Source organism: Zalophus californianus, chromosome 1 (genome assembly GCF_009762305.2).
Source record: "Zalophus californianus isolate mZalCal1 chromosome 1, mZalCal1.pri.v2, whole genome shotgun sequence".
In the NCBI taxonomy this organism is placed as follows: Eukaryota; Metazoa; Chordata; class Mammalia; order Carnivora; family Otariidae; genus Zalophus; species Zalophus californianus.
The window spans coordinates 111,371,692-111,395,723 of record NC_045595.1 but is presented as its reverse complement, the minus strand read 5'-3'; the positions used below and the strand labels follow the sequence as shown (position 1 = coordinate 111,395,723).

The window sequence follows — 24,032 nt, the reverse complement described above, 5'->3', positions numbered from 1 at the left end:
TATGAAGAAAATGGCAAAATTAGTATTGTAAAAGAATTGGAAAATGGGACAAGCAAACAGAAAAGACAACTCTGAAATACAAACTGATGTGTATGAAACAGTAACTGGAATGGAATTATTCAATAAATGATGGTGGGAAAATTGATTAGCTATTTAGTAGAAAATGTTCATCTTTACTTCTATACACAGCAGATAGATTTAAGAGCTAAATGAATAGTTAAAAGATTAATTTCTAAAGTACCATATGTTAAATGTTTTAAGTTTTTTTCTAATCTAGAAAAAATGCAAGAGAGTTTTTATTAAACCTTTGGATGAGGAGTGTTTGAAGTTAAAAAACAAAGCCATTAAATGAATCACAGGAAAGCAAGGAGTACATATAGGGGGTTATTTGCATGCTTAGAGTCTCTATGCCAAATACATAGAAACTGTGAACATGGTTTTCCCAGGGCAGGGAACAGGGGTGAGAGGGAGACTAACTTTTCACTGTGAACCTTCTTTTATATCTTTTGTTTTTTTGTACTGTGTTCATGTATTACTTTTTCAAAAAAATAAACAACTCAAATTTCCAGTTTAAAAAAGAACAAACAATGAAATCCCAAAAGGTTGACAGATTTGGCTCTTTGAAAACTTAGCACATCAATAGATAACAGCAAAGAAACTAAAAATAATGAAACATGGAGACATAGTCACAATTAATATGCCAAGTGTTAACTTAATATCCTTCGTAGAAAAAGATATCAAAGGAGGAGCCCAAAACTTGAAGTCATCTCAAGAAAAACTGACACAGGATACAGTGGGCAATTCCCAAAGGAAGAAATACAAATGGCCAATAAGCATGTGAAAATACTCAACCTCACTTCTGATCAAGGAAATTCCAAGTAAAACAGCAATGAGATAACTGTTTTTCACTGATCAAATTAGCACAAATTAACAATACTCTGTGCTTGCAAAGGCAATGGGGAAAGCATGTTTTCACCCAGCTGATGGGAATATATATACATCAGTAACACCTTTCTGGAAAATAGTTTGGCAGTATGTATCATGAGCCCTAAAAATGTTCCTGTCCTTGGTCTCAGAAATTTCCACTTCCTGAAAATCTAGACCATAAAAAATCTAAGTATGGAGAGGGCTTCATGCATAAGATGTTTACTGCAGAATTAGATACAATAGCTAAACCAGATTGTTAGGCTGGAGCTTTCAGTAGGGCAGAGAAGCCCCATCACTTCCCATCTCGAACAACAGTACATGATGGTGTAAGGATCAGATTGCTTCACTGCTTGATTATATTTTCATTTTTGTCAGTCTGCCAGACCACGGACCGACCAATTTTCCAAATTAAAGTGATGAGCCTATTTTTCACATTTAGATGTTTTGGAGAGTCATATTACCTCCCAATAAAGATGATTAGATATTTGAGGGAGAATTAAATAGTTGAATGAAGGGAAATTTGGTTGGGGAAAGCTAACGTGGATTTGGTAGTTATTTGAACCGAAAAGAGAGAGCTGAGATGATGTGTTCTGTTGTGTAGAGAAAGAGAAGGAATGTTTATGAGGCGAAATTGGAGGATGATTTGAAACATTTTACAAAAATCACTGAAACGTCAGAGGAAAAAAAGTCAACCCTGACCTGTAATGGACTTAGAAACCGAAACGGCCTGAAAATTAAACCCACTTGGCAAGTGAATAATTAAGCTTCTTTGGACTATCCCTGCTCCCTGGATGTGGATCTGTGACAGCAGGAACCTGCTGTTTCAGCACATTTGCATATCACCTTGTCCACCAGATTCTCATCTCCAAGGAAGAAGGCCCTCATCATACTGGGGCTTTCAACCTCACCCCTTAGGGCACGGTATGGCATACCCCTTTGCTAAGTGAATAAGTTGGTATGTTGTCGGTTCTTTGAAAGATAACTTTCCAGAGTGTTATTTAACATGAAGGTTTTCTTTCAACTAGGATTACCAGACCAATAACAATGACCAAGCAGTGGTTGAAATCTGTATCACTCGAATCACGACAGCCATCAGAGAGACAGAATCAATTGAAAAACATGCCAAGGCCCTTGTGGGGCTCTGGGATTCCTGCCTGGAGCACAACCTGAGACCCTCTGGGAAAGATGAAGACACTCCCCATGCAAAAATTGCTTCTGATATCATGAGTTGCATTTTACAGGTATGTCATTGTTCATCATCATGCTATTTGATATTGGCTTTGCAACTTCAGTGAACATGGTATCTCTGAACCAAGAGCTAATGTTTCTCTAGCCTTTAGATCCTGTAAAAAGATACCACAAACCATCAATAGCTGAGCCCCACAAGGCTCTAGAGAGCCTCAGCTGTCTGCAAGACACACTGTGGGGAATTCAGAGTCATACCGCAGCAAGTTTCAATCTATTTAGAAAGATAAGACATGTGCATATCAAAACCTAACATTAATGTATGCCAAGATCCAAATGATGAATACTGGAAAATTCAGAAAAAAAGACTTCTTTTATCCAAGGAGACCAAAGAGGGGGTGGAGTCTGAACTGAGTGACCCATGAGCTTGGAATACGTGGAGAGAAGTGACTAAGTCATTTTTACATGTACTTCTATATGCATTGTGAATTTGCCATGATAATAATATTTGCCTATTCTAACTGCCTGGCTGCCTCAGTCGGTAGAACATGCGACTCTTGATCTCAGGGTCGTGAGTTCGAGCCCTATGTTGGACGTGAGGCCTACTTCAAAAAAAAAAAATTCCTTCTTCTGGTGTAAACATGAATTTGGAATTTGGGCTCAGCCACAAACCAATCATGTAAGATTGAAATGCTAGGGAAGTCACTTAACTTCCCAAGCCACAGTTTCTTGCCTATAAAATACAGATGAAATGACATTGTTTAGGACAAATTTTACCAACCAATAAATGTTGGTGATATTGATAGGTGTTTTTCAAAGGAGAATTCTGTGATCAAATAAGTTTGGAAATACTTAACTCATTTTTTCCCTTTTGGACTATCATATGTTTCATAGCATATTAAAGGCTCTGAAAAGTCCTGCAATTAAGAAAGCTGGTTAATTTTGTTTAGTACAGTACTTTTGATTCTGATGTGCCCATGAAACTTCTTTTCCCCTCCCTACCCCCAAAACAGTATTATGAATACCTCTCAGAACTATGGTTTCTGAGCACAGTTCAGGAAATTCTGGTTATGTGGGAGTGTTGCACTGGGTCGTCTAATATTAGCCTCCTTTCTTCTTCCTCCTCCTCCGCCTTGTTCACCTCTCCCTCCCCCCTCCCTCCCCCTCCTTTTCACAGTTGTCTATACTTAAGTGGACCATATTCCATTTTGTCTGTCTAGACCAGACACTGCTCTACTGAACAAAAGACTCTACACACCCTGTCACACTGTTTTTCCTTTGTCCCCAGGGTTAGAGATAGGAGGGGAGGAAATGGGGATTTCAGAAAAATTAGTGAAAGATGCATGCTGCATGGAGATACAAAACAAAGACCTAATATACCTGTTCTTCACTGATTATCTAACACAGATTATCTTACTCCAAAGTGCCATTCCACAGACATTCAGACAGAAATTCACAAATCATCCATACTCTCTAGCTCCCACTGTGATTTCAAAACCATTTTTGAGTCTGGACTCTAGAGTGGCACTATCCAATAGAAACGGACAATAAGCTACAAACAGAAGCCACATATGTAATTTCAAATTTTCTAGTAGCCACATTAAAGAGAAGAAAAAAGGAACAGATGAAATTCATTTGATAACATATTTTCCTTAACCCAGTATATCCAAAATATTATTTCAACACGTAATCAATATAAAAAATTAATGAGATATTTTACTTCTGTTGTATACCAACTCCTATAAATCTGGTGTGTGTTTTAGCACGTTACTTCAGAGTGGTCACGTTTCAGGGCTCAGTTGCTTCCCATGCGTCATGGCTGCTGTGTCAGCAGAGTTCTAGAGAGTCAGGAAGTCTTCCTGGATGGAGACCACATTTGAAATGGTTATGAGCAATGAATGGCAATTTCACCAGGTAGGAAAGGAGGACATTTCAAGCAGACAGAACATTCCAAACTTGTGCAAAAGTACAAATTTGTGAACTGAGATCAAGGTCAAAGAATTTTAAGTAGGCTGCCCTTCAAACTTCCCCAAATTTAAACATAAAGGGGATGTTTCATTCTGGGCGAAGGCATTAGATCTCCTACTTAAAAAGGGGGTTGGAGCACTGGGTGTTATCCACAAATAATGAGTCATGAAACACTACATCAAAAACTAATGAAATAGGGGCGCCTGGGTGGCTCAGTCGTTAAGTGTCTGCCTTCGGCTCAGGTCATGATCCCAGGGTCCTGGGATGGAGCCCCGCATCGGGCTCCCTGCTCGGTGGGAGGCCTGCTTCTCCCTCTCCCACTCCCCCTGCTTGTGTTCCTGCTCTCGCTGTCTGTCTCTCTCTCTCTCTCTCTCTCTGTCAAATAAATAAATAAAAATCTTTAAAAAAAAACAAAAAAACTAATGAAGTACTACTGTACAGTGACTAACATAACAATAAAATAAATTTTTAAAAAGGGGCGGGGTTTGGAGGTGGGGGGCAAATAAAACACTAAACTTAATGCTGACCAGTGACTCCAAGGAAATGAATGTATAAGACTATTGAGAGCAGGGCCCTAAGCACAGGCATTGATATTTTGGGAAGGGACAGAGAATGGGGCTACAGGATAAGCCTCTTGGTTGAGAAGGACAAGTAAGTCACATAAAGGGGCAACTCCAGGGGTGCCGGGGTGGCTCAGTTGTTAAGCCTCTGCCTTTGGTTCAGGTCATGATCCCAGGGTCCAGGGATCAAGCCCCGCACTGAGCCCCGCATCGAGCCCCGCATAGAGCCCCACATCGGCAGGAAGCCTGCTTCTCCCTCTCCCACTCCCCCTGCTTGTGTTCCCTCTCTTGCTGTGTCTCTCTCTGTCAAATAAATAAATAAAATCTTAAAAAAATGGTGGGGAGCGACTCCAGCCTGAAGGGCCAGTGTGGACACAGGCTGTTCAACTGTGCGCCCTCGGAGGAGGCAGAAGGTATTAAAATGGAAGGCAGGGAGCCCTAAAGGCAAACTTGCTTTTTGGCAAAGTTCAGTGATCTGTGCAGGCCACCCCTGGGGATGTGGTTCCAGAAAGTCAGCCCAAGGAACCAAAGGCAAGGCTGTGGTTGCAGCTTTGCTGTGTAGCTTTGATCAAATTTTAAGGGAAAATTTTTGGCCTGTGGTAAATATCAAAAACACGATGTTGTATTACATGTAATTTAGGATCTTGTGAGAACCATGTAGAAATCCAGATGGCTCATATTCGGTTCTAGTTTTTCAGTCAAATAAAACAGTAGATCAACTTTAAAGCCAACCGCTTAGCATTTGAGCTTGCACAAAACCCAAAAAACAACAAAACAACAAAGAAAGAATGATTCCTTCTCCGCCCATCTACATCCCCAGATAAGCGATGCCAGAATCACACTATCAGGTGCAGACCTACCAGTTCTTCCCACATCCTTGGCCATTTTAACTCGATTTTTTTTTTTTCTGGCCATTTCACTATCATTTCAAGCTAAATATTTTCACACACATAGAAACCTTCTGTCTTTTTTCCCCCACATTGCTTTTTTAACCTACACTCCAGACCTACTTCAGGTGACTCCTTCCTTTTCCACTTTTAATTAGTAATTATATATTTAATTATTTCTTTTCTTGACCCCTACATTTATGAACTTGCCACATTCACCTTAAAGTAGTTTTTAACATTCCAGTATTCACCTTCCATACATTCCTCAGTCCAAAATCAGTACCAGTACTCACATGCATTTTGAGTTCTGGTTTCTTTTGCCTTGGGTGATATGTTTTTACAAACCTACCCCATGTCCTTAAACAAGTCTCACAACCTGTCCTTTATAAAACAGAGGATGAACCAGATGATCTCTGAGCTCACCTTCCGGTCTAAAATTCCGAGTCTTGGAGGAGATGCTGAGAGGTAGATTAGCAAAGAGCTTTGGAGCTTGAGGGACTTCCAGTCAAATGCTCTTGGTCTTATATAAATGAGAGCTTGGCCAGTTATCAGAAATTAATTATTTTTCTTTTTTGTAGATGGACCAACTGTCCATTCACCTTGATTCTACACTTCAATTTTCTTATTTCCTCTTCAGGTAATGCTATATAAGATTCAAAGTCTGTCCCTGGCTGGCCTTGAATGCGAAGTGACCTGGGCATTTTTGAGAGCATTTCCTTTGCAGCTCTTAGAGGCAGAATTGGTTATCTTGACCCAGAAGTTTACTCAGTAGGCAATCCCAGCTCTACCATTCACTTGCAGTGTGATCTTGGGCAATTTTATCTTTCTGTGCCTTGATTTCCTCATCTGTAAAGTGCTGCAGCTGTCTCATGAGTTTGTTGTGAGGATTACATAGTCATTAGATAATAGATGTAAAATATTTGGGACACAGGAAATGCTGCATGAGTATTAATTCTGGTTGGCATTATCATCATCTGTAGAAAACTCTAAAATAGCACTCAGTGCTTTCTAACAAGCTATTCATTTCATTATTTATTTTAGCCATTGTTCATTGCTTGTCTCCCCCTCCCCAGAATAGAAGCTCTGTTTTATTGATGTAGTCCCAGCACCTAGAATAGTGAATGGCACATAGTAAGTACTCAAAATAATATTTATTGAATGAATGAATGAATGAAGGAAGGAAGGAAGGATTGAATAGATCAGGAGATGTGGCTGCCCTCTGGATTTTGCAGAACAGCTATGTTTCTCTCTAGAGTGGGTCTCAGTACTTATTGGTCAGTTAATGCCACACAAGACAATGGCAAAAAATTGGGAGGAGACTGGGGCACAACCTCCCAGGTTACTGAGACCCACTCCCTTATTACCTGTCTGAAAACACAGTGGGAAAATTTAGGTGTATGTGCCATTTATATTATATGTATACCCATGCTGCTAAGAACCAAGCATTTTATATATAAATCCAAAATTTGCTTGTTTGATTATCTGATCAGTGATGCAGGGTGAAAAGCCATAAAACAGTGATTTAAATAAATGACACTTAATATTTCTTGAGATTGCTCTTCCAGGGCTTTTAGTTGAATTCAAAGCCCAAGAGCCAAAGAGCTTTTTAGTTGCTATCATCTCAGATAGATATCTTTTACTTCGCTTTATACTTTTCAATTTCAAAACTATGGGAAATGTTCCCAAAGCACATGTTTTCAAAAGGAAAACCTGCACCAAAAGCTCAAATTGGTGCTAATCTAGTTAAGAAATATAATTCTTGGCTAGAACAAAGATCTTTTGTTCTGCTTCTATAGCTAAAAATAACTGTCCCCATGAGCAAGTTTTTTTTTTTTTTTTTTTAATCTATCCTGTACCTCACTGAATGTGTTCCCTGAGTACTGGGCACTGAATTGTGTGTGAGATGACATGTGTACCAACATGCTCACATCTGCACCAAGAGGCAAGGACCATCATAAGCTCCAGCATTAACAGCTGCTATTAATGTGGTTTATTTGTACAAGTGATCATCGGGCTTTCTCTGCGTGGGTACCATCAGCATTCCTGTGATCTAAATAATCCTAAAGATAACATAAATTAATGGGCCTGAGATCTACTGTGTTAGCAACTCCTTCTTCACTTGAGAGTGAAGTTCAGCCATTAGAAGGAGGTTGTATGGTACCTGTTAGGTCCATTGGACCTGTGTGTTTCTAGCCTCTTCTTGGCCTCCCAGGCCCTCACTCGTATCCTGTTTCTGTCATTAGTGCCCATGGCTTCTTGGTACCCTAGAAATGGTCTAGACACTAGTTACAGATTGAAAGCCTTTGGCAGTAATTCCATGGTGTTTATACAAACAATTTGCTCTTTGCTTAATGTTTTACTCCTGCTGTCATTTGAGAGATACCCAAATGACATATGTGGGAGGAAAATAGAAAAGTTGAGTGTGTTAAAGTTTTGTTTTGTTTTTTAATAATGACATTATACTTTTTTTATATTTGACTTTATTTTATTATTTATTTAGTTTTATTAGTTTCAGAGGTTGGATTTAGTGATTCATCAGTTGCATATAATACCCAATGCTCATTACGTCAAGTGCCCTCCTTAATGCCCATCATCCAATTACCCCATCCCCCCACCCACCTCCCCTCCAGCAACCTTCAGTTTCCTAGAGTTCACCATCTCTTATGGTTTGACTCCCTATTTTCATCTTATTTTACTTTTCCTTCCCTTCCCCTATGTTCATCTGTTTTGTTTCTTAAATTCCACATACGAGTGAAATCATATAGTATTTGTCTTTCTCTGACTGCCTTATTTTGCTTAGCATGATACCCTCCAGTTCCATCCACATCATTGTAAATGGTAAGATTTCATCCTTTTTGATGGATGAGTAATATTGCATTTTATCCATTTCTTCTTTATCCATTCATCTGGCAGTGGACATCTGGGCTTTTTCCATATTTTGGCTGTTGTGGACATTGCTGCCATAAACATCAGGATGCAGGTGCTCCTTCAAATCACTATGTTTGTATCCTTTGTATAAATGCCTAGTAGAGCAATTGCTGGGTTAGAGGGTAGCTCCATTTTTAACTTTTTGAAGAACCTCCATACTGTTTTCCAGAGTGACTTCACCAGTTTGCATTCCCACCAACACTGTAAGAGGGTTCCCCTTTCTCTGCATCCCCACCAACATCCGTTGTTTCCTGAGGTCATTTTAGCCATTCTGATAGGTGTGAGGTGGTATCTCATTGTGGTTTTGATGTCTTCTTTGGAGAAATGTTCGTTCATGTCTTCTGCCCATTTCTTGACTGGATTTTTTGTTGTTTGGGTGTTGAGTTTGATAAGTACTTTATAGATTTTGGATGCAAGCCCTTTATCTGATAAAACATTTGCATATATCTTCTCCCATTCTGTAGGTTGCTTTTTAGTTTTCTTGTCTGTTTCCTTTGCTGTGCAGAAGCTTTTTATCTTGATGAAGGCCCAATAGTTGATTTTTGCCTTTGTTTCCCTTGCCTTTGGAGATGTGTCTAGCAAGAAGTTACCAAGTCTGAGGTTGAAGAGGTTACTGCCTGTGTTCTCCTCTAGGATTTTGATGGATTCCTGTCTCACTTAGGTCTTTCATCCATTTTGAGTTTATCTTTGTGTATGGTGTAAGAAAATGGTCCAGTTTCATTCTTCTGCATTTTTAAAAGTATACTGTCATTATTAAAAAACAATTACATACTTTTAAAAAAATTTCACACATTTCACTTAGAATCACACTTCAAAGACTTTAATAGCTGCCTACTATTTTTTTCTAGAACATCTAGAATTGTTATAAGCAGAATATGATGGAATTGGTTAAGACAGCCTGTTCTTTCGTGGTTGTTGGCAAACATTATCTCACCCCCAAGGTTTAAAAAATATCAGTTGCTGGGAATACCGATTTTCATTGATCTTTCGCTGTCTGTGTTCACAATTAGTAGGAACATGAGTTGTATTTTCCCAATGCTACCATCTGTGGTTTCTAAGCAAATTACAGGTAAATGTGCTTGGGGATGTATTCCTCTAATGGAAGATGGGTACTTCTCTAGCTGCAAGTTGTTCTTGGCTAAAGACTCAAAGTAGAAAAAGTAAACCTGGGCACAAAGTTCTTTGTTGGAAAGCTCTGAGAATTGTGTGATTGTGCTCCACTCTCAAAACTAGGGCTTTGATCAGCGCTGACAGGGATAAATGTGTCATCTAAAAGTTAAACTAGCAAAAATCTATGCATAATGGAAAGATTGGCTGTCTGTAGGGGCAACCTAAAAAATTGTATAGGTGAGACTGAGGGATTTGGGAAATATCCAAATGCTATAATTGAAGTAACTTAACTATTACCTCAAGGGAGCAGGGATAAAATAAGATTATAATAGAGAAAAAGGACAAATGAATTGGCCTTGGTAAATAACACCACTTCCTAAACATACTCTAAAGAATATGTCAACAAAAAGGAGGCTGCTCAGTAGGGGGTCATTATTATGGCACAACTAGCAAAATTACCCAGCGCTGTTTTGTGTGTGTGTTGGTGGGGGGAGGGCATAATGGGTAGAGACTGAATCTGATGGACAGGAAAGTTCCAGTCAGTCACTAGAGATGGGGATTTGGTTATGGGGTAGGATTGTGATTTTAGTCGGGTTTCACCATGGCCTGAATGACATAACCCTCAGGATCTCTCCCTGCTCTTATCTGATTTTGTGCCCATCAGTGAACATTCTGGTTAGTCATCTGGTTCCTGATACCCTGATAATGTGAAAGAGTCTGACCTAGGAAAGACCCTCACTGTAGATGAGTAAACTGGCATGCCTGATTATGCACCGAGCTTTTGGAAAGCCCTTGGTGTGAGTTAGCATCAGTGGATCCAAACAATTCTGTCTGGCCTGACTAAGTACACACTCAGACTTCTAAATCTGAAAGGCAGGGGGCAGCCAGCCTCCCAGGGAGGCCTCACAGCTCATCACATCAGTAATGGCCCAGTCCAATCAGGCCTAATTAAACTCACCAGGAGAGGAAATACTCTAGATAAAGTCCAAGCCTGGTATCAGAGAAGTCTGGCTGCAAGCCATTGTCCCAATAGGAACCATGTTAGGAACTCTAAGAAGGATAGGATAGAAACGTAGTGAGTGGAACTGCCAGAGAAGCACAGATTTGTCACAAAGGGATAGAGTCAGAACTTGCAAGATGGCTGACTTAAATATGGGATATCAGGTTAGGTTTTTGAATACTTACTTTCTCTGCTCAGGAGTCAGATTGACCCTTGAATCTAGAAAACGGGTGGAACTACAGAAATGGATTAAAGCTTTATAGGTCTATTTTTGTTTCTAAGGACTGGGAGGGGAAAAAAGTTTAAGCACAAAAGAGTTAATTGACTCACTTGGAAAAATTGGAGGCTAATATTGGCCTCAGGCACAGCCTAATGCATGGGGCACAAATGATGTCACCAGGACCTATTTTCTCTCAACTTGTCTCTCAAATAGATGCATGTTGCCTTGACTCTCATACAGATTCTCTCTTACTGAGGACACAACCTGGCAGCAGCTAATCTTGGTCTTCCATTCTCAACACTTTGGATTCAGTAGAAGAGAGAATCTCTTTCACAGAGACTTTTAATGATTCCTTAACTGTAAATGGGTAACTTGCCCATTCTTGAACCTACCATTTGGACCAAAGAAATGTGATTCTCTGATTGGTCAATGTCTGAGTCATTTGATGACTCCTGAAGCCAAGGGTGCAAATGCCCTCATTAGAAAGAAGTATCATGGCACCTTGGCCATAGAAGTATGAATCTGCTAACGAGTGTGTAACAACTCACCTGCCCAATCAACTAGGACTGAAAATGGATGGCATTGGAGGTTCAGACCCATACTCAGCCATCGCTAGCAGCAACATGAGTGAGAGACATGGGAGCAAATGAGGCCCCCTCCTCCGTGCCTCCCTTCCCATCACATTATGTTCCTGATGACAACTATCACAATAGATTTACATTTTCTTCATTAGTTATTCAGTTCTCAGATGTTTATTGAACATCTACCCCAAACCCAGAATTGTGGGAAGTGTTAGAGGGAATAATCCACAGGTGGAAAGATATAAGCACTTTTCACATGAATGGTTACAGAAAAACAACTACCTTTTATTTCTGATATAATAATATTAAGTCACACATAGTGTGCAGTGTGCAACCTTTGCCTTATAGTTAGACTAAAGGATGGGGTTGATGGTCAGAATAGTTGATGGTAGTGAAGACAAACGATTCTTTTTTTTTTTTAAGATTTTATTTATTTAATTGTCAGAGAGAGAGAGAGAGCACAAGCAGGGGTAACAGCAAACAGAGGGAGAAGCAGGTTCCCTGCTGAGCAAGGAGCCTGATGCGGGACTCGATCCCAGGGCCCTGAGATCATGACTTGAGTCGAAGGCAGACACTCAACCCATTGAGCCACCCAGGCATCCCAAACCATTTGTTTTTAAGAAAATAATTTGTATTTTTAACTATTCCCTAATTGGTCAATTAAATGTTGATGGTACTATTTTATGTATAAGGATATTGATGACCAATCACAAAGTAAATCAAAAAGAGAATTATTTTAGGACCCAGAATTTCTTTAGTTTTTAGTCTTATGTTCATTCACTTTTTTCTTCTGAATCTCACTGGCTGAAACTTTAGCTTTTAAGATATAGTCAGAAAGCAACAGTCAACAAAACCAAAAGACAACCGACAGAATGGGAGAAAATATTTGCAAATGACATATCAGATAAAGGGCTAGTATCCAAAATCTATAAAGAACTTATCAAACTCAACACCCAAAGAACAAGTGATCCAATCAAGAAATGGGCAGAAGACATGAACAGATATTTCTGCAAAGAAGACATCCAAATGGCCAACAGACACATGAAAAAGTGCTCAACATCGCTCGGCATCAGGGAAATCCAAATCAAAACCTCAATGAGATACCACCTCACACCAGTCAGAATGGCTAAAATTAACAAGTCGGGTAACGACAGATGTTGGCAGGGATGCGGAGAAAGGGGAACCCTCCTACACTGTTGGTGGGAATGCAAGCTGGTGCAGCCACTCTGAAAAACAGTATGGAGGTTCCTCAAAAATTTGAAAATAGAGCTACCCTATGACCCAGCAATTGCACTACTGGGTATTTACCCCAAAGATACAAATGTAGGGATCTGAAGGGGTACGTGCACCCTGATGTTTATAGCAGCAATGTCCACAACAGCCAAACTATGGAAAGAGCCAAGATGTCCATAGATAGATGAATGGATAAAGAAGATGTGGCATGTATATACAATGGAATATTACTCAGCCATCAAAAGGAATGAAATCTTGCCATTTGCAATGACGTCGATGGAACTGGAGGGTATTATGCTGAATGAAATAAGTCAATCAGAGAAAGACAAGTATCATATGATCTCACTGATACGAAGAATTTTTAATCTCAGGAAACAAACTGAGGGTTGCTGGAGTGGTGGGGGGTGGGAGGGATGGGGTGGCTGGGTGATAGACATTGGGGAGGGTATGTGCTATGGTGAGTGCTATGAATTGTGTAAGACTGTTGAATCACAGACCTGTACCTCTGAAACAAATAATACATTATATGTTAAAAAAAAAAAAAAAAGAAGAAGATAGCAGGAAGGGAAAAATGAAGGGGGGGAAACCGGAGGGGGAGACGAACCATGAGAGACTATGGACTCTGAGAAACAAACTGAGGGTTCTAGAGGGGAGGGGGGTAGGGGGATGGGTTAGCCTGGTGATGGGTATTAAAGAGGGCACATACTGAATGGAGCACTGGGTGTTATATGCAAACAATGAATCATGGAACACTACATTAAAAACTAATGATGTAATGTATGGTGATTAACATAACATAATAAAATTAAAAAAAGATATAGTCAGAAAGCACCTTGTTCAACATTCCTTGGGTTGTCAACTCAAGTATAAATCTGATGAGTTATTTTTGTCATCACTGACTCCTGATCACCCTAAAGATCAATTCCAAACTCCTTGGCACGGAATACTAGACCTTTCATAATCACGCCTCTTTTACTTCTCCTGTCCCTATGCTCACCTCCCTACCCTAACGTTCCCATATGTACCACACTCCCACTGTGCTGAACTAGTCACGGTTCCAATGGTGCACGCTCATCATCACCTCTGTGCCTCCACACATGCTTTTCCTGCTGTCCATCCCTTTCCTTGCCATCACGCAGCCATCTCCTGTTCATTCACCAGGTCCAGCTAAGACATCACTCCCTCCAGAAAGTCTTTTCTTGACACCCTCCAGGACTGGGTTAGGTGTTCCTCCTTTATTCCCTCAGCAACCTGCACTTTGCCTGTCTGTGCCCTCATCAGCCTGGGCTGTTTGCTGCCTGTTTCCCTCCAAGGCTCCCCAACAAGGGCAAGAATTCCCAGAGGCCCAAATACAATGAAAACAGGGTGGGGCCTGTGTTTTCACAGCTGTACTCTGGAAATTAGCTCAATAAATATTTTTGGGATGAATGAATAAATGAATGAATAATGAGCCACTTATTATCTGTCACTTTCTTATGTTTCCTCAGAATTACAACCGACCCCCTGTGATGGCATTAGCCATCCCCATAGCAGTGAAATTCCTCCACAGAAGCAACAAGGAACTGTGCAGGAATATGTCCAACTACCTGTCCCTGGCTGCAATCACCAAGGCAGATCTCCTGGCTGATCACACAGACGTTATAGTAAAGAGCATACTCCAAGGTATGGTGCAATGGCTGAGCTTGGGGATGTTTTTTTAGGAGTGGTTTTAAAGTATTTTCATGAACCATTTTTATGGTTTGTGGAAAGGGAGACCTAGAGTATTGAGAAGTATGTTAGATTCTCTGCTTTGCCATTAGTTGGCTGGTGAACAGAGGTGAGGTTTCTTGGGCGGGCTGAGTCTATGTCTCTTCACTGGGCAGATGAATTATTTGGATTCACAGGGGAGTTGTAAGCTCTCTCTCTTCTAACTATATGTCTCTCAATTTGGAGAATGGTCTTTTCCATGCTTCTGGTTACCTTGTCCAGCTACCAATTGTGAAGAACGTATCTGTCTGCACTGAGTAGAACATGTCCCACTGTTCTCAGTGGCAGGGGGAAAACCTTTTCTGCCTTTGGTTTCCAAAAGCAAGGAATGTTAGATAAAACATGCCAGAGAACACATGAAGACTTCTTAAATGTTAACATGTTGGGACTAATTTGTAATTGTGTTAAATACCACCATAAAAAAATCAAATTAGGACATCTCTGTTAACTGTTTCACGTTTGCATGAAAGAGATCAGGTTAGTCCAATCAAAATATTCTCTTTGTCTTAAGTTTTTCCTTTGGCTTTAGATCTATCAGAAACCATTTTATTTTTGTTTTTTAATTTGGGATCAGAGAACAGTATATGGTATAATGTGATATGCACCCAATGTCCCCAGTTCTCATTAATAAAAATGTATGAGGTCCATGAGTATCTTGGCCCACATTTTACTGTCACATACCCCATGTGCTCAAGTTGAACATCAACCCTCCCAGACCAAGTATTTCTTAAAGTCCCCAAGGGTCCCCACAAATGTTCTCTTTCTTGGTATCCAGACCAGTCCATAAACCCATGCTGTTATTGTCTCCATGCTTCCTGGCACAGCATGCTGTGGTGGTGTCCACTTCCACCACACTAAGCCCAGCAAACTCTGTGGCTGTTACCCTGGAGGGCTCAGGAATGGATTTTACTGCACACTGTCTTGCCAGGGATGGCAACCTCTGTTCCTTTGTGCTGCTACCCCCGAAGCTTCAGTCGGGGTACATTAATTTCATGTGGCAGCCTGTGGCAGGATGGGGAAGCAGGGAGAAACACCTGTCTTTCTCCTTGGTGTTACACTTTGGTAGAGAGGCCCCAGAGTGGAGTTGCTTAGCTCCCAATACCAACCTGGTCCCAAGTTTGCAGGAAAACGTATCCATCTGTCCTAAAATGGTCTCTCTCTTTCCTGGGCTCACCTATCCAGCTAAGAGTGAGGCTAGCAAGAAATCAGTCATCTAGTTCTCAAAATGACTATGGCCCACCAAGGACTAAGGTTTGTTTCATTGTACCAGACATTCCCAAGAAGAGTTCTTGGCAGAGTTCTCTCCAGAACATCTGACCAGCCACCCCAGTGGTCTACCAGATGCCCAGATATGTCTGAACCCCAGCCATGACAGTGGAACTTCATCACTCTACCTGTGTTCCCTTCTAAAGATCTGTCATTGATATTACTAGTCAGTATCATTCATTTCTCATTTTCTTTGGCTACAGGATTGAATTGCTAATTTAACTTTTAATCATGAAACAAAATTTTCTAAAAGTCCAGAAAAGCAGTTATACATTTTTCACCACCTTGACTACATATCTGGAACAGATTTTATATGATATTACAAACACGTATACACACCACACATTTTAAAACCATGATAGTTAGACTTGCAAGTAACAGATATATTGAAAAACAAAACAAAACAAAACACAAAAATGAAGTGTTTCTTCGCGGCTGCCAAGAACTTAGTTCATGTATTTTTTTTTCTTTTTTTGAAATGCACTTTCAATGACAAAGAAATCTTTTGAAACACAAAATGCACTTTCTGAATTCACTGCAAACATTTTAAATAAACAAATGATTTGGTTTATTTGATCTGGCGCTCTAAAAATTACCATAAAAATGATAATTTGACTAAAAGAAGTTGGGACTACATATTTCAGGGCTTAGATTTAGACTAATGTGTCTGTAAAACTACAACCGTTCACATGAGCCCATCAACCTTAGACCTGCAAAGTACAGGGGATCTTACTGTCTCTCAGTAAGTTTTCTGCTCTGCAAATCTTTGTCATATATTCCCTGCAATCAGCTTTAGAAGCCATCATTAGGATTTCTTTTTTTCTTTACCTATAGTTTTCTCCCCTTTAGATCTTCCTCCTTGATTTATATTACCTTAATCTGCATTCTCCCATTTTTCTACTTCTACAAAAAATGCTAAAGTATTGCAGTTTCTTGATTTGATTTTTTTTTTACAAGACTAGAATTAAAAAATTGTAGAATCTTATGTTGGGACATTAAACATGGTTTAGCTCAAGTATCCAGGCAATGCTTAAATCCCCACCTAATGGTCATCCTCTCAATGATAACAATAATGATTATAATAACAATTACAACTACAGTGGCTAAAACTTATTTCATGCTCTCTTTATGTCAAATACTGTATTAAGCACTTTATACAGATTATAGGATTATATCATTTAATCCTCACAAGAATTCCATAACAAAAACCCTATTATTATCCCATGTTACCCATTAGTAGTATTTTAAGCAATAGAAAACCCAGGTAAAAACAACTTGATGATGATGACAATGATGGTGATAATGAAGATGAGGAAGAAAAGAAAAAAGAGGAGGGGGAAAGGGGGGTAGGAGGAAGAGGAGGGGAAGGAGGGAGAACTTCTTACCAGAACACAGGACTGATAAGCGCATAAGTATATCAGGCTTCCCATATAGTTTGACTCAGGGCTCAATGGCAGTCGCAAAAGTCATTACTCAGCTCTGCTTCCTTTGGGTTGGATTTTCATGCTCCATGTTATGGCTCTCTGCAGCTTCCAACTCACATCATCATGAATACCAATTAAGCAAAAGAAACATATTCAGTCTCGTTGTCTCTCTTTGACCTGACATGGGTCACATGCCCAATTCTGAAGCAATCCATCATCGTTGTCAAGGAATACAGTATTTCAGTTGACCAGGCTTGGATAATGAACTACCATCAAAGCAGGAGATGGGGGTCAACTGCAGTAGAACCACATGAATGGGGTGCAGATCACCCCCCAACCAAATCCAGGGCTGTTGCCAGGAATGGCTAAAATGAATACTGGGTACCAACAAACAGCTTTATGTATTTACTTTTATCCTTTTATACTTTCTATTTTAGAGATTCAGCCCATTGCTTTGGCATAACAAGACCTTTTTTTTTTTAATTTTTTTATTGTTATGTTAATCACCATATATTACATCATTAGTTTTTGGTGCAGTGTTCCATGATTCATTGTTTGTTCATAACACCCAGTGCTCCATGCAGAACGTGCCCTCCTCAATACCCATCACCAGGCTAACCCATCCCCCTACCCCCCTCCCCTCTAGAACCCTCAGTTTGTTTTTCAGAGTCCATCATCTCTCATGGTTCGTCTCATTGAATAACGATTCTTCCATCTCAGTGTATCTGCAGTTCTTCCCAGGTTCTTGGCATCTGTAAATTTTAGGAATAGAACCACTCTCCCTTCATTTTAAAACACTAATGAGAAAGTAGATCAGATGGGGCCAGGCAAGACTTGTTGTATGCCAGTGGTGACTCCTCCTTATACTTGATTGATATTACTCCATTGATTATATTTTTCAGTCGTTTTATTCAGATGTCTGTCCCTGATTGCAAACGAAATGCCTCCTTTATGCTTGTAAGTCAGTCATGAGAGACTGTTAAATGAGCTTATGTATCTATCCTTGAAGGCAAATATTTCAGTAATTCCAAGCCAATTTTTACTACTTTTCATTACTAATAATTATATATAAGTAATAATGTTGACTTTTACATCAAATGTAAATAGAAATTGATTTTATTTAAATTGCTTAGGCTCCATTTGTCTGTTTTGTATTCTCCAAATTCTTCCAGTGAGAAGGGAACTGTGAAAAGTCCTTCCATTTGGAGAAAAGATTAAAGGCACGGGTAATATTGCCTTGGTGCATACTTTGGAGCCAAGGGGTTAGAAAACCTGAATATACCTATAACAAATAAGACAATTATATCAGTATTTTTAAATCACCCCCACCCCCACAAAAGAAAAAAAAAGTGTCCAATTTAGTTTTATATGCAAGTAATAATTACAGGCTTGACTATACTTTTTCAGATAATTAAAAAACATTCTCCAACCAATTCTGTGAGGCTAGTATATATGTGATATCTAAACAAGAACAGGACAACATAAGAAAGGAAAATAAGGCCCATCTTAATTATGAACATTGATGCACAAATCACAAATCATGAATCAAAATGACTGCAGCAATGCTTAAGGGAAATAATAGTTCATATTTGCTGAGCACTTCCTGTGTACCATTTTCTGGTCTTTTAAGTCATGTAATTGTCCCAGTATCTTATGAGGGAAGAACTATTGTTATTCCCATTTTATAAAATTCATAATGATTCAGTTGAGTTTATGCTAGGAATGCAAGCTTGTCTTTTTTTTTTTTTAAGATTTATTTATTTGACAGAGAGAGACACAGCGAGAGAGGGAACACAAGCAGGGGGAGCAGGAGAGGGAGAAGCAGGCTTCCCGTGGAGCAGGGAGCCCGATGCGGGGCTCGATCCCAGGACCCCAGGATCATGACCTGAGCCGAAGGCAGATGCTTAATGGCTGAGCCACCCAGGCGCCCCTCAGTTGTGCCTTTTACAAATATTTTCTCTCAGTCTGTGGCTTGTCTTCTCATTCTCTTGTCACTGTGTTTCACAAAGCAGAAGTTTTTAATTCTAATGAAGTCCAGCTTATCAATTCATTCTTTTTATTTTTATTTATTTATTTTTTTAAGATTTTATTTATTTATTTCACAGAGAGAGACACAGCGAGAGAGGGAACACAAGCAGGGGCAGTGGGAGAGGGAGAAGCAGGCTTCCTGCTGAGAAGGGGCTCGATCCCAGACCCTGGGACCATGACCTGAGCCAAAGGCTGACAGGGACTAGCCACCCAGGTGCCCTGCAAGCATGTCTTAATATTCAAAATGTAATTCCCCCCCAGTAAAAGACTAAAAGGTCAAAAAGTCATCTGATCAGTAAGAGCATTGCATAAATTCAGTGCCCATACATGAAAAAAAAGTTTTTTGATGGGGCGCCTAGGTGGCTTTGTCAGTTAAGCATCTGCCTTTGGCTCAGGTCATGATCCTGGGACCCTGGGATCGAGCCCACATGGGGCTTCCTGCTCAGCGGGGAGTCTGCTTCTCCCTCTCCCTCTGTCCCTCCCCCCAGCTCTCTCTCTCACTCTATTCTCTCTCTCCCTCTCTCAAATAAATAAAATCTTTAAAAAGAAAAAAGTTTTTTGAGAACTAGGAATTTTGGGGAACTTCCTGAAACTGATTAAGGGGATATTGTGTATGTATATATGTGTGTCTATAAAATTATTACATATAATTAAGAGAATATAATATATATACACCAATATACATATGTATATCCTCTTCTTTTGTAAAATTCCAAGTCTGTTCATGACCAAAAAAAAGAAAAAATCTCTCCACAAACTAGCAATAGAAGGGAACCTCCTTAATCTAATTAAGGATATCTACAAAAACCTACAACTAAAATCATACCTAATTGGAAATATTAACTTCTTCCCTTTGAATTAAAAAATAAGACAAAGATATCACTTACGTAATAAATTTGTTTTCTGCTTAAATAATAACAGAAGTAATTTAACATTTTGTGACATCACCACCTTTTCAGAGTGAGAGTCATTTTTCAGTATTCCTGAATAGTTCTCCAAACTTGTTTTTTGCCATGTAGATGCTTGTAAAACCTGCCCAGTGTTGGCATACAAAAGCACAACCAGTGCTTACTACAGCATAATGTAGCACATCTTTTACCCAGGAAGCTGGCAATGTTATTGGAGATCCTGAAAATGAGGCTATCTCCAACTGTAAGGGATTATTTGAGGACTTATAGGGAAACACTTTCCAAATTTTGGTTTGGAACTCTGTGATGCAATGCACATCACTGCTATCAAAACTCAAAGCAGTGATGTCTCTTCCCTTACGTTTCTGAATCAGTGGTCATGGTAAGGAAATATGCTTCTCTGTCAGTATGCCTTTTATATGGCCCTCTGGCACAGATCACAAGATGACCTCAAATGATTGGAAACTTAAGTCAAAAGTCTTTGGAAAGAAAATGTAATATTGTCTCAGCAAGAGTCCAAATTCCTTTCTGAGTTATTGGCAATAGTCTAGAAGAGACTGTCTAGTTAATTATGATAAATTCACTTCATTTCTTTCTCTATGTGAGACAAAATTCAAACCACTGATGGGTGAGCTGTCTCAGAAAATAGAGAGAGAAAATTAACCTCTCATTTATTATGGTAGTAATAATATGTACCACATAGGGTGAGGTGAGGCTTAAGTAGATAAAGCAGTTATACTTTGCACAATGCCAGGCACGTAGTTCGTCAGTGCTTATGATGATTCTTCTTATCGTCATGATCATAATCAACATCATTGTCATTGTCATCCCTAATTGAGCATCTGCCATGTACCAGACCCATATTAAAATATTAAAGGCAGAACCAGATTCATCTGTGGAGTTTTATACTCCCTAGGGAGATACTTAGCCATTCAAAATTCATGATACAATTATTCTTAAGAACAAAGTTTTAAGTTTACTGTATTACAGGTTGTTGAGAAAGAATTTATTAATCCAATTTCTAGGAAACAGGCTACTAAGCAATCTTATTAAGAATATTCAAACTGAATAATAATACACATAGGGAAATATTAAAAATGATATTCTAAAAAACCAACGCAAATGTGGATCAAGAAAAAGAGACACATCTTGAAACAAAAGAGGACCTCTTCTGAATTGTTAACTAAGTCTGGGATCAGTTGTACTCCTGAGTTTGCACCTTCTTGACTCCACCAGCAGATGTTGCTGTGAAGTAAAATAAGGCCTGCACAGAGAGGAACATCCCCGGGCTGGCCTCTGAGAATGGCTTACCCACAATATAAAGGAATCGTTATATTCGCTTATTCGTTTGTATTTTTGCATGTTTGCTTCTTTTTTATTTAATGCACTGGGAACAACTTGGAAAAACTTTTTTTAAGACAACTTTTGTTTCAAATATTATTTTATGCTTTAGAAAGTACATTTAGATACATTATCAGTTTTTTGTCATTGTCATAATAATCCTTCAGCAAGGGAGGCAAGTCCTGTTATCTCTAATTTCCTGGCTAATGTGAGACCCATAAAGATTAGTTGGCAGGCCCAACTTCTTGTAGCTGGTAGGTGATGGTGCTCTAGGGTTCATATGGTGAATTTCTGAGCCCAAGACCAGCACGTTTTCTTACACAGTCCAGATTTATAAAACGGAATGCAAGCCTCAGTAATCTCAGTTTTCCAGTTCATTGAATCCATGAATATAGATGTGAATGTTTATAATTACTTTGACCAAGATTTTTAACTTTGTGAATGCTATTTATTAAGTGGCTAAAAGAGAGTTCTGGAAACTTTTGGCCTCAGTAAGCTTCTCAAAGAAGAGCTTCCTAACATAAAATTTAATAAAAAAGTAAAAATCAATGATTTCTTCTGTTTGCAAATGTAACTGTTAAAATGAAGTTAACTAAGTAATTGTAAATACCAAACTCTCAAATTCTACAATATATACTTAGTAGTAAAACGTTCTCAATATATTTTAAAGACATTAACATTTCACTAAAAACCAATTTATATTGTAATAGACAAGGAAAATATATCAACTCTATTTTGTTCATATATTCATATATACCTCTGCAAAAATATTGTACGTATGTACTAGAGTGACAAAGTGACAAACTGTCACTTTGCCTAGAAATGAAGATTCTTCACACTCTCAGTGCTAAAGCTAGGACAATCCCAGGCAAACCAGAACAGTTGGTCACTCTAGCACACACATACCTAATACTTTATACTTTATATGTATATATAATGCATTTTTTCCTCCTAATAAATTGAGTCATCTTGCACAATTATTTTATAATGCCATGCTATAGTGATGCCTTTAATGGCCATTGTGGTGAACGAAACTCTTTGCCAATGTGCCAGACTAAGCCAGCATGCTGATATTTTTTTTTAGATATTTTATTTCAGTTTTACACATTTCTTACTTCTTCCTTTTGCTGACACTATGTATTCCGAGACTCATTAAAAGCTATTAGGGAAAAAAAAGCCAGAGAGCCAACTTCCTGAGAATTTGGAAAACTAAAATATATTTTCTAAGTATAGCCTATGAATGTTTTGAGGAAATAAAGTGTGTGTGGTCTTTTCAATTTTTAAAAAAAATTGTTCTACTGGATCAGATTAGGTGGTCAAACAGTAGTGGATTTAAAATGACAGAAGTGTGGTTTTCTTCATGTTAGAGAAGTGCAGGAACAGGCAGCCCAGGACTGGCAAGGCAGCTTCAGAGCACGGGAGACTCAAGCTGCTTCTATATTGCTACACCGAATTTCATGATCTGAGGTGGTTGCTGAAACTCCTGCCATCACAACCATATTCCAATCAAGTGGAAGGAGGAAGGGAAAGAGAATCACGTTCAGTATTTCAACATCAGTTAGCACTTAGTCATCTGGCCACACACAGCTGCAACTGATACTGGAAAATGTAGACTGCGCTCTGAGTGGGCATACCTACCATTGAAACCGGAATGCTGTTCCTTTGGAAAAGAGGGAAAATAGGTATGAGGAAACAATCAGAAGTCCCTTGAAACACTTATCTGGATTTATTGCTGTAGCAGATGAAATTTCTACTTTTGTAACCTAAGAATTACTTATTTTTCTTCTATTTTCTTCTTATTTACCCTCAATGTGTAATTCCCATAGAGAAATTAAAAAGACCCTTCTGTTTAACTCTGTCAGCATCTGTGAGTTTGCATGTATTTTGTCCTGCATCATGTTGGATCTTTTGAACAGATCTAGTTCATGCTGAGATGTAGAAATTGAAAGCATGCCTTACTCTCTGCTTACAGTTGGATCCAGTATTTCATCTTCCAGTTAAGCATTCAGGTCATAGAGATAAATGGATAAAGGACTTACATATCGCCACTGTGCCCGCAACCTTGAGTCATGTAATCTCCAAGGGTCTGCGACTGGCCTATGACCTCATAACAGTGAACACTCTTTTTCTCTAAGAATCAGCCTGATTTTGTGGATCTCACAAATGGGATGAAGCTATACTGATGCCACGATCAAAGATTCCTAGATTCTTGAGATTTTATTGCTAAAGGCACTGAGAGACCAAGTCCCTTCTTTTACGGAGAAGACCCGGAGAAGTTAAGTAACTTGTCTAAGGACACTCGACTAGTTATAAAATGTAGTTTGGTAACTACTCCTGGCCCTATTCTCCAAACCTCACAAACCAGAGATGACCCATGGTTGTCCAGGCCCTATCTTTAGGTGGACACATTATCCCTGTGGCTCTACCGCATTTGCTGCTGACATTCAGAAGCAGCTTTGTGGATGGTCTATTAGCCCTGCATAGCCTTTACAGGAGAACACTAGTGTCGTTGAGAGGTACCTCCCCATCTGCAGGGTGAAGGACCTTAACTGCCCTCTCCTTCAGGCATGGGTAAGAGAATGGGGTATGTTTTAAGGGCAGGAGTCACTGTTTTTCCAAAATCTTAGATCTCCCTAAGGAACAGTCCTCGTCATGTATATTTGGGGAACTCTGATAGTTTGATTCTGTGTTACATATGACAGAACATTGTATATGATCAT

General features: G+C 39.3%; 1 protein-coding gene across 3 annotated transcripts in view; it reads left to right on the top strand.

Moving 5' to 3' along the window:
- Window positions 1–24,032, top strand: part of VEPH1 (ventricular zone expressed PH domain containing 1) — a 229,525-nt gene that overhangs the window by 24,435 nt on the left and 181,058 nt on the right. For all 3 annotated transcript variants that reach the window (XM_027586347.1, XM_027586348.1, XM_027586349.1), the window contains exons 3-4: window positions 1,953–2,168; window positions 14,087–14,261. In XM_027586347.1, coding sequence (XP_027442148.1) covers window positions 1,953–2,168; window positions 14,087–14,261 — 391 coding nt within the window. The remainder of the gene's footprint in view (window positions 1–1,952; window positions 2,169–14,086; window positions 14,262–24,032) is intronic.